At 50.6% G+C, this 10,803-nt stretch overlaps 1 protein-coding gene and 1 non-coding gene across 4 annotated transcripts in view; both read right to left on the bottom strand.

The window, feature by feature from the left end:
* AVIL (advillin) overlaps nucleotides 1–10,803 on the bottom strand; it is a 19,317-nt gene extending 8,514 nt beyond the window's left edge. For 2 of the 3 annotated variants that reach the window (XM_008978469.6, XM_003824824.5), the window contains exons 1-13: nucleotides 10,071–10,803; nucleotides 8,246–8,320; nucleotides 7,324–7,520; nucleotides 5,116–5,224; nucleotides 4,913–5,023; nucleotides 4,446–4,648; nucleotides 3,909–3,987; nucleotides 3,694–3,792; nucleotides 2,494–2,647; nucleotides 2,293–2,393; nucleotides 1,683–1,820; nucleotides 1,424–1,582; nucleotides 453–632 (exon numbers count right to left, since the gene is read on the bottom strand). In XM_008978469.6, the coding sequence (XP_008976717.1) occupies nucleotides 453–632; nucleotides 1,424–1,582; nucleotides 1,683–1,820; nucleotides 2,293–2,393; nucleotides 2,494–2,647; nucleotides 3,694–3,792; nucleotides 3,909–3,987; nucleotides 4,446–4,648; nucleotides 4,913–5,023; nucleotides 5,116–5,224; nucleotides 7,324–7,520; nucleotides 8,246–8,320; nucleotides 10,071–10,136 (1,671 nt within the window). In that variant the 5' untranslated portion in view covers nucleotides 10,137–10,803. The remainder of the gene's footprint in view (nucleotides 1–452; nucleotides 633–1,423; nucleotides 1,583–1,682; nucleotides 1,821–2,292; nucleotides 2,394–2,493; nucleotides 2,648–3,693; nucleotides 3,793–3,908; nucleotides 3,988–4,445; nucleotides 4,649–4,912; nucleotides 5,024–5,115; nucleotides 5,225–7,323; nucleotides 7,521–8,245; nucleotides 8,321–10,070) is intronic. The other variant, XM_063593378.1, reaches the window with a different exon arrangement.
* LOC112436719 (U6 spliceosomal RNA) lies at nucleotides 247–353 on the bottom strand. Its single transcript, XR_003025425.1, has one exon. It is a non-coding gene; the product is annotated as a U6 spliceosomal RNA (small nuclear RNA).

Genomic DNA, 10,803 nt, shown 5'->3' with positions numbered 1-10,803 from the left:
CTCACTGCAACCTCCGCCCCCTGGTTCAAGAGATGCTTCTGTCTCAGCCTCCTGAGTAGCTGGGACTATGGGCGTGTGCCACCATGCCCAGCTAATTTTTGTATTTTTAGTAGAGATGGGGTTTCACCATGTTGGCCAGGCTGGTCTCGAACTCCTGACCTCGTGATTTGCCTGCCTCAGCCTCCCAAAGTGCTAGGATTACAGGGATGAGCCACCGTGCCCAGCTTTTTTTTTTTTTTTTTTTTTTTTAATATCGAACGCTTCATGAATTTGCATGCCATCCTTGCACAGGGACCATGCTAATCTTCTCTGTATCATTCCAGTTTTAGTATATGTGCTGCCAAAGCAAGCACTCCAGCCTACTCTAGGTCCTTTGACCTTGCTGACAGGAGGAGGGGAGTGCAGGTCTGGGCTCCGAGGGGCTGGTCTGACCCGGGGCCCAGCCATCCTACCTTGCCATACCACAGGTAGTGCTCTGCCTGAGTTCGCAGCAGAAAGACATCACTGGAGTTTAGGGAGGAGGCAAAGGCTGGAACTTCCACTGCTTTGGTGTTAGATTTGTCATTTCCATGAATTTGGAAGAGTCTTACTGGAGGGTCAGGCTCGGCATTTCCCTTCCTGGAAGTCCCACCCTAGAGAGAAGAAAAGCAGAGTCCAGATCTAAGGAGCACCATGTGAGCAGAGTGCTAGAGGAGCTGTTGTGGGAAACGTGAATGTTGTAGTATTATGTTTGCCCTTGAGGAGCTTCTAGACTCACTGGAAAGGGTCAGGGTAAGCTGGAGTTATGGCATCGATAACAACAGCTTTCATCCTGAGAACTTTATCATATGCCAGGCTCCGTGACTGGTGCTTACCTACATCATTTCATTGATCCTCATTATAACTCTTATGAAGTAGATGTTATTATTCCGCAGTACAGATGAGGAAACTGAGACTTGGAAACTTGACTAGTAAATGACAAGGCTAGGACTTGACCCCAGACTTGTGTGATATCAAGCATGTGCCATTACGCATTGCTTGGTAGTGCTTCAGCCAGGGCTTCATGGAAGAAGTGGGACTTGAATTTGAAAGAGCACATCTGAAGCAGGAGGGGTATGGTATGGTACACGTGAGGTCTAATGAAGAGACCCACCTGACTGGAGTGGAGGGTGCAGGTTAGGGAGCTGAGGGTGGTGCACCTGCATAGGTAATATGGGTCAGGTTATGAAAGACCTTGAACATAATTTAGATAGTGGTTCAGACTTGAAGCCCTAGGCAGTTGGGATTCACTTGACTGTCTTAGAGGGATTAACCCCCTTCTTCCTCTGTCTAATCCAAGCCTGACTCCCTACCCCACCCCTCCTCTGCTCTCCAATAGTCCTGTGCTGGTTTGTTAGTTTGGAACGTTCCAGCTCATGGTGTAATTTTATCAGAGCATCCTCACCTCAAAGATAACTAGCTTCCCTTTGAAGATGGCCATGAAGTGGCGTGGCTCCGTTCCCATCCTGACTCGAACCTGCACAGCGGCCCCATCAAACTGCCGATCCACCTCCACTGCCTGGTATGCTGAGGCTGCCAGCTCATCCTGTGAGGCGTGGCGGCCCTGCAATGGTGAGAGGCCATGAAGGACCCATGCTCCCCGCCCCAGCCCAGTGGCCAGAGGACACATCAGGATCCAAAGCTGAAGCCTGTGCCAGGCCTACCTGCCAGATGTACAAGATGTGATGTGGCTTCCCGTTTACCTCGTATGTGTAGAGGACCAGATAACAGTCTCCCCCATAAAAGAAGCCATACCATTGATACTCCACAGGGACCAGCTCCAGGTTCTCAATTCTCCAGACCTGGGCATAGAAGGAGACACCGTTTTTCAGAGATGGGGGTGCTGGGAGGGGCTAGGCCACACTAAAGAGAGAATCCAGGTGGGGAAGGTGCTGACGTTTACTCCATGTTCCCTTTCTCCCTCTGGTTCTCTCCCAGTGCTGAGGACTCATCACATTTGCATGATTTGAATTGTGAGATGAACTGGGCCATCCTGTTCAGGAGCATCCCATCATGGCTCTGTCTTTGCAAGGCTGAGCAATGATTTGAATATATCTTCCAGGTGAGATATTGATAGCACATTTCAGGGGAGTGATGTGCCTTTCACTCCCCTGAAAACTCTACAGACTCACAAGACTCTTAAAGAAGACTCCTGAGGTGCCGGAGGGGAAAGGGAAAGCAAAGCAGACACAGAATCACCTGCACCCCTGCCCCCAGCAGGACAGCCATGAAGGCCAGTGCTGCCTGCCCTGACATTTGAATCATTGGGCTTACCTCAACTTTTCCGTTGCCATCATCGACCATTCTTTCCTGGGCAGCTACCTCTGGCTTGGTGTGTAACAGAGTCACATCAAATTTATCCTGGAAAACTTTAGCTGTGGAGAAAGGGTTGGGAAAAGCCGAGTGAGTAAGAAGCATCTGTGCCTGCTTTTCTAGAGTCTTAGCAATGAGAAGATGATCTGGGGGCAGTCTCACCAATTTTACCAATGCTGAATGTTTTCCCCAGGCCCATGGTCTGGTCCTTTACTGACCACTTCTGGAACAGCTGCTTGAACATGGCCGACTCAGCACCATCGTTGACGGTCTCCACATTGGTGCTGCTGGGGTAGCTCTTCATCTTGATGAAGCCCTGCAGAGCCACCCATTCCCAAAGGCAGGTCAGTGGTGGAATACACTGAGTTCTTTGCTTGTCTGGTAATTCACCTCTATGAAGCCACATGATATAAGCGTCTCCCCTCTGGGAGTCAGAGTCAAATTCTAACTCACTTTTGTCTAAGGACAAAGGTACCTGCCTAAAAAAAAAAATGACTGAGTGGAACATTTTTGGATCTCTTTATTGGCTTGCGGTGATTATGGTTGTTAATTTTTAGGATGATTATGCTGTGTTCTTTCAGTACTTTTGTCCTTACTGACTTTGCATCACATTTGTTTGCTCATTTATTGCTTCTGGCTTGGTTCATCTGCATGGATCTGCACAAATATAAGCTCCTTGAGGACAGGGCCATTAACCTTGATATGTGATATCCCCTTCAATAATAACAGCCACCTTTTATTCAGCAGGTACTGTGTGCCAAGAACTGTTCTGAGTGCTTTTTTTATAGACAGAGTCTCGCTCTCACCTAGGCTGGAGTGCAGTGGCGTGATCTCGGCTCACTGCAACCTCCCGGGTTCAAGTGATTTTCCTATCTCAGTGCCCTGCCAGGTAGCCTGGACTACCGGCATGCGCCACCATGCCTGGATAATTTTTTTTGTATCTTTAGTAGAGACAGGGTTTCACTATGTTGGCCAGGCTGGTCTTGAACTCCTTACCTCAGGTGATCCACCTGCCTCGGCCTCCCAAAGTGCTGGGATTACAGGCGTGAGCCACTGCGCCCAGCCCTGAGTGCTTTACAAATGATATTTAATCCTCACAATAACCCTAGGAGATGGGTATGACCCCCATGTTAGATATGGGGAAACTGAGGCCCACAGGTGTTAAGTATGTCTTCCCCAGAGCACACAGCTGGAAAAGACAAAACCTGGATTTGAATCCCAGTTTGTCTGCCTGACTTTGCAGTCCATGTGTGTAAGCACAATGTTATATGCTCAAATACCTAGCATGGCTCTGTGGAGTGACACACCTGAAGTGCTCTTAGCAGAATTATTTGAACAGTATTGCACATCTGTAGCTCCTACCAGCGCTTTAGACATGGCTGCCTGTTTTTCAGCCTTTGTGGCTCCTTTTCCTTTCCACACGTAGATTTTGGTTCCACTTTGGTCCAGGATGTAGCAGTCCTAAAGCAGCCAGAGATAGGTATGGTTGCTCAAGACCAGAAGGAAGATTTTGCACAGGGTCTGCTTCTGAAGCATGTCTGGCTACCCCAAGCTAAGTCCACCCAAACTCTACTTACATCATGGTTCAGTAAGTCCTGGACCAGAGGCCTTGTTGCTACCTCTGTGACTGCCAGCTGCCCAGCTGAATCTGAGATACTGGAGAAGGGGAGAGGTTAGCCTGTGCCTTTTCCTCTGTAAAGCATCTTGTAGTCAACTAGATGTTGTTCTGGTTTGGTTTTAGTTTGGAGTTTCTAGGTAGAGTGTGACTGCCTAAGACAGCCATGGCTTGAGTGAGGACAGGAATGTGCAGACTCTTTTCTTTGGTGGAGACTTTTGTTCATCTCTCTCCCAAACATTATCCCTTCCACATCCCTGGGCATGTGTAGGCTAGAGTAAAGGAAAGGTCTCCTCAAGAGATCAGGAGAGTTGCTAACAAGAACTGCCTCCTTGAGTGGGGGATCTCCAAGCTTTCTAGGAGCTGCATTTGAAAAGGACTAAGAAGAAAACCAGATGGCTACACCCAAAACAAGGAGCCAAGCAGAGGTGGCTGGTGTTCTAGGGGACACCTTCCCCCCAACCCCAGCTTCCAGCTAAAACCAGGTTTAGCTACTCACTGATACAACATGATAGTTGATTTCTGCTTCTGATCTATGATCTCATCAGGGACTGCAGGCTTGATAATGGAGCGTCGGCCAAAGGTGTCCTGAAGGACCTTCATCAGCTCTGAGCTGGCTGCCTCCTTGTCTCCCTCGATCACTCCTATTTCAGCACGGCCCCCTCGCTCCCTGTCTCGAATATCCTTTGCCAGAAGCATAGCCTGTCAAAGAAGCCCAAGGAAGCCCTCAACTCCTCTGGGACCCCTTTCTGCCTGATGTCTTTGGGGAGAGCAGCCTAGATCCCAGACACAGGAGTTACTCGGATGCTGAGGAGTCCAGGGTGAGTCACAAACTCACACACTTGGCCTGTCTCCAAGACGGATTCTACTCAAAGGCAGGGCTCCACCTTGATTCTTGGGGAAGAGCCAGCATGGAGGGAAGAAGAAAGAGGAACTTGAGAGAGTGCTAAGGCTAGGAAGCCATACCTTCAGGCGCTCCCCACTGTTGCTCTCTGGGCCATTCCATTGGATGATGACTTTCCCAAGGTCCAGCAAGAAGACATCACCTCGGTTGAAACTGTCCCAGCTCATTTCCACCTGTCGATGAGAGGTAAACATTGTTCAGGAGGAATTCTTAGGTGCCAGGTGGAGAAGCCCCGGGCCCGGGGCAGAGAGTGTGCAGGACTAACCTCGGTAGCCCTGATGTTTCTTTTCCCTTTCACATGTAGCAGCCGCTTCACGTCGTAGGTATTGGTCTCCACGTGCTTCATCCCAGAGGCGACACCCCCCTGCTTGTAGCTAAGGGAACATCCATTCAGTTATTTGAGTGCCTGCTATGTGCTAGGTTCTGGGGAGACAGTGGTGAATTACACAGATGCAGCCTCACTCATGTGATGATGACAGTACATCAGCAAGGTAAATACAGATGGTGGCAGCTGCTGCCCCACAAGTAGACTGGGTGAGTGACTTTCTGGTAGCGAGTTGGGGCAGTCTTCTCTGAAGAAATGACATTTGAACTGAGATACTACAAGGAAAATGAACCAATACCCAGAGGAATAGTGCTCCAGGCACTATAACAGTGTCCAGGAGACATCAGTGACAAAGACCCCTGCAGCACAGAGGGCTTGTTTTGTTCCAGGAACTGTCTGAATGCCAGTGTGTTACTGGGAGAGGGATACAAGTTGTGCCGCAGCAGAAGCATTAATGACTCCACGGCCTTAAGACCACCTACCCTAGGAATCAGCTCGCCCGCCCTGCACTCAGCCCAGCCCAGCCTCCGAGCCAGGGGTCCTGCACTTTAAGGGAATGCGGAAGGTAGCCCCGGAGCAGAGGGGCTCTGTCATTGGGTTCCCCAGTGGCTCAGTGTGCTCCTCTGTGCCCAGAAGGGCCTCAGTCAGTGGAGACTGCTGACCTGCAAGAAGCTGATCTTGGCCTAGCCTCACAATTCTCAAGCTCATTGGAATTCCTCTTTTTGTTTTAATATCGGGCAAGGTTTTCAGTTAAACTTCTCAGTTGATGGAACATTATCATCGGCCTTCGCTCCCTCTCTAGTGTTACGTGTCTGTGCATTCCCTTTATCTGCCTGTCCTACTCCCATTCCTCTCCCCCATACGCTTCCATTCTAACTGTTGACCTTTTTATTTTCATTCTAGTAAACTGTGCCCCCCACCTTTTTTTTTAAAGACAGGGTCTCACTCTGTCACTCAGGCTAGAGTTCAATAGTGCAATCATGGCTCATTGCAGCCTTGACCTCCCGGGCTCAAGTGATCCTCATCAGGGACTGCAGGCTCGATAATTGAGGGCTCAATACCCTCAGCCCATGGAGTAGCTAGGACTATAGGAGTGCACCGCCATGCCTGGCTAGCTTTTTTACAAAATATTTTTTGTAGAGATGAGGGTCTTACTGTGTTGCCTAGGCTGATCTTGAACTCTTGGGCTCAAGCTATCCTCCTGCCTCAGCCTCCCAAAGTGCTGGGATTACAGGTGTGAGCCACCACGCCCAACCCATCCTGTTGTTTTGTGTGCATGTTTTTGTTTTGTTTTGTTTTGTTTGAGATGGTGTCTTGCTCTGTTGCAGGGCTGGAGGGCAGTGGCATGATCTCAGCTCAGTGCAACCTTCGCCTCCTGGGTTCAAATGATTCTCCTGCCTCAGCCTCCCGAGTAGCTGGGATTACAGGTGTGCACCAGCATGCCCAGCTAATTTTTGTATTATTAGTAGAGACGGGGTTTCACCATGTTGATCAGGCTGGTCTTGAACTCCTGACCTCGTGATCCAACTGCCTCGGCCTCCCAAAGTGCTGGGATTACAGGCGTGAGCCACCATGCCCGGCCATGCGTGTGCTTTTTAAAACAGAAATTGGCATTCTGTTATATGTCTTAGTCTGTTTCTTACTTTGTGTGCTAAGCACCATGTTTGTGAGCTTTGTCCTTGTGTTAGGTGTGTATCTAATCTGTTGCTTCTGGCTACTGCATAATACTCCGTGGTGTGCATGTCCAGTCTCCGAGTGATGGACACTTACGTTGCCTGCAGCTTCCTAACATCATTAATGAGGCTACTATGAACAGTCTGGTCCATGTGCCCTTATGGACCTGGATACGTGAGGATTTCTGTGAGTTACACATGCAGAAGTGGGATTTGCAAGTGGCACTGACTACTCTCCAGGATGCTGCGCTAGTCCACACTTCCATCAGCAGGGCACAAGGGCTCCTATTTCCCCATAGCCTTGCCAACACTTGGCACCTCCCAGCTGTTTAATCTGCTGCTCTAGTGGGTGGAAGTGACAGCTTTGTTTTGATTTGCATTTCTCTGATTACTTTCTTGATAATGCATGTTGGCCTTTTGGGTTTCCTCCTCTGTAAACTGCTGTTTCTGTCCTTGCTCTGTGCACCCCACTCACATGATGCCCTGCTTGAAGTAGCCACGGAAAGTGTCTGACTCATGGTACTGGACCTCTCGGTGCTGCACAGGGCTGCCTCCCAGGTAGTCGTCCAGCTGTGTGGTATAGATGGCTGCGCAGCTTTGCTCATCCTGGGAGGAGTCCTTCCCGATCCAGAAGTGGATGTCCTGGGATAGGAGACTGGCCACTCTCCGGGTCTGGGAGGTAGTCAGAGAGATCAGGTCAGGGGCCAGCTCACCTCCCCTTTGCTGCTGGCCCCTGTTATGGGGAGAATGCAGCACATGTGCCTGCCCTTGGCAGACTGAGGGCCCTCTCTCCTGCAGTGGATGTGGGAGCTGCCCTGGCCCCCGAGCAGACCTGCGATCATGGCATAAGCTTTGGCAGCCCAAATTCCTCCCCGCATCTGGGGAAAGTTGACAGCTTGTTGTTCCCCAAATAAATAGATACCAACAGGGATCTTTTCCCAGCCGGGTTGCAGGCTTACCTCACAGGTCCCCTTGGTCCCTTGCACTCACACAGCTGGCACAGTGCTCATCTGTACACCTGCACAACGCTGTCAGCACCGTTCATGTGAGTCTCCTCCATGAGAATAGCACTTTGAGGCTAGAGACAGGCCTTGCATTTATCAGGCCTTCTTCCACACCACTTTAATGTGGGGCCTAGGCCCGGGAGAAGTGCTGCTTGTGGGTGGCTCACTGAGGTTCAGACTGAGGGTCCTACCCCCATCTTATGCAGCATTAAAAACCCAGGCTTAATGATGGCCTTTGATAATCAGACTGGAGGTCTGCTCTGCATAGCACTGAGGAACCATTGAGACCGATACCAGGGACTGACTACCTTCCCTCACCAGCACATCTCCCAGTAGAGCCCAAGAACTGGCCCCAGGGGAGAGGCTCACAGGAGTGGGGAGGAGGGTGCTCACCGAGAGGATGACGTAGCAGTCCCCCTCATAGAAGTTGCCGTGGGCGCTCACAGGCACCAGCGCCAGCTCCATTTTCTGGAAGGACAAGGGGTGGGGTATAGGCTACATCCCCTCCCGCCTCCCTTCCCCACGAGCCTCCCTCTCCTCTCTGTCATTCGGTGCAGGTGGTGGGGAGAAGGAGGGGAGATGTTCTCGATGACCTTACAGGATGTGAGGCAGCCAGCCACAGGGTTAATGTGGCCATCCCTCTGGCTTCTGTGAGCTCTGCTTGCATCACCCCGGATCTGAACCTTGGTCCCTATCCTGCTTTCCCTTGCCCTATTCTCCACTCTACTTCCCACCCGATCTCATCTCGCACTATTGTGGGAAGCCTGTGAACCACCTCCAGCCCTTTGCTGGATATAAACGACCAAGTACAAACCCTTCTCTGAGCCGTTGTGCCAGCACCTCCAACACTCTTCCCAACGCTGACCACTGGGTGCTGGCCCAGGTCCATGTAGGAAAGAACACTTGGATTCTGTGGGGCCGTGGGAGGTGGAGGATAACATTTGGAGAGTGCCAGCGGTCAGCAGGGCTCTGTGCCAAGTGTCTTATATTTGGAGTCTCGGTCAGGGCCCTGATTTATCACTGCATGTATGGCTTGGCCCTGGAGGACTGTTCACACAGCCTTGATGTAGATTTTCATCACACTCCCCAAGTGAGGGAAACTTGCGGCCATACTTGTGTGTGTTCTATGTAAAATGTGATAAATGTTAAATATACTGCAAATCTGGTAACCGTGTTTTAGTACTTGTTTTTTGTTTTTGTTTTTGTTTTTTTGAGAGGGAGTCTCACTGTGTCTCCCAGGCTGGAGTGCGGTGGCGCGATCTCGGCTCACTGCAAGCTCCGCCTCCCAGGTTCACGCCATTCTCCTGCCTCAGCCTCCCAAGTAGCTGGGACTATAGGCACCCACCACCATGCCCAGCTAATTTTTTGTATTTTTAGTAGAGGTGGGGTTTCACTGTGTTAGCCAGGATGGTCTCGATCTCCTGACTTCGTGATCCACCCGCCTCAGCCTCCCAGAGTGCTGGGATTACAGGCGTGAGCCACCGCACCCCGCCAGTACCTGTTAGTTTTTAAGGAAACTGGAAGCCTTCAAACAATGGAAGTGACCTGGGACTCACAATCTCTGCGAGGCTAGCTGGAGAGCTGACTCCCCCTCCTGGTTGAGGATAGTGAAGTGAGGCATCACCACTGGGTTTTAGGCAGCAGCAACTGACTGGGCTTAGGGCAGGGGTTGGGGGGAATCCTCGTATCTGGCAGGTGGAGCTACCCAGGCCAGGGTGGTTCCCAGCTATGGATTGCTGGAGCTCACAGCCGCACAGAGGGTCCCAAGCCCAAGAGGAGATGGGCTGAACAGCTCCTCATCTCTGCAGTGCCCCCTCACCTCTCCCCATATTTTGTAGGAGCCAGGGTGCCCTGTGGAAGACATGTTCCATTTCTCTGATGGAAGCTGCCAGGAGTCTGCTGAGTAGGTCCCACCTGTCTTTCCAGGGTGTTTCCTGCAAGTGCAGACTCACTGAGCAGGTGGCTGGCTAAAGGACAAGCTTGTTTTTGTCTGGAGCCCTGTTCTTCGGGGCTGAACATTTCCTCCACCTGCCAACCACCTGCTTTGAGCACCCAGGAGAGGTGAAGGATGGGAAATAGGTACTTTGATGCTGCCTCTCATTCTCCTCAAACCATAGGCTAAGGGGTGCTGGCGGGCTGTTGCCTAGCAGCCCCAGGCAGCCAGACTCTGCTTCCAGATGCCAGTGGTCACAAGTAAGGTGCCTCCAGCCCAGCTCACCTCTATTCTCCAGACAATGATCCCAGGGTCGTTGTCCACAGCCCTGAAGGCACTGGTCAGAGGCATGATGCTTGTCTTTCCAGGACTGAAACATCACAGAACAAGAGGGGAGATGATATCTCTTGCCATAGTGGGCATCAATCCAGTTTTTCTGCCGAGCTGCTTCCCAGTCTGTTGTCAGCCATCCTGCCACACCCTCATGGTGCATCCCTGCACCATTTCACAATGATGGGGGCAAGGACTTGTCCAAGTGCACATGGTGAGCCTGGCTGGCCTGGGGATTACCACCCATGAGTTCTGCTTCCCACCTGCCATTGCCCTTAAGAGCTCTGGTAATCGTCATGGTTATTTACCAAAGGGGTGATAAATATGTTAAGCCCTGTATTGATTCACTTTGCATATGTTATCTCTAATTTTCAGAAGGTGAGTTTCTTCATCTTACATTGTGTGAATTTGAGGTTTACAAAGGCTGAATAACTTGCACAAGATCACACTCTAGAATGAAATCCTTATCTGATCCCCAAACCTGTGCTTCTAGCCACTTTGATGTACTACAACCCTTCCTAAACCAATCTAAGTTCAGTGGCATTTGGAAAGAAAAGCTAGTCAGAAAAAATATTTCCAAACTCAGTTGCCTTCTCTCACTCTCATTCCAATTCTTCCCAAGTTCCCTGCTTGCAAGGCCTTCTCCACAGTCAACTTTGACCTTCTCTTTGGCTTTTGTCCTTTTTTT

The sequence above is a fragment of the Pan paniscus genome, chromosome 10 (assembly GCF_029289425.2).
Source record: "Pan paniscus chromosome 10, NHGRI_mPanPan1-v2.0_pri, whole genome shotgun sequence".
In the NCBI taxonomy this organism is placed as follows: Eukaryota; Metazoa; Chordata; class Mammalia; order Primates; family Hominidae; genus Pan; species Pan paniscus.
Note: the sequence above shows the minus strand (reverse complement) of the source record. Positions and strands in the feature narration are given on the sequence as shown.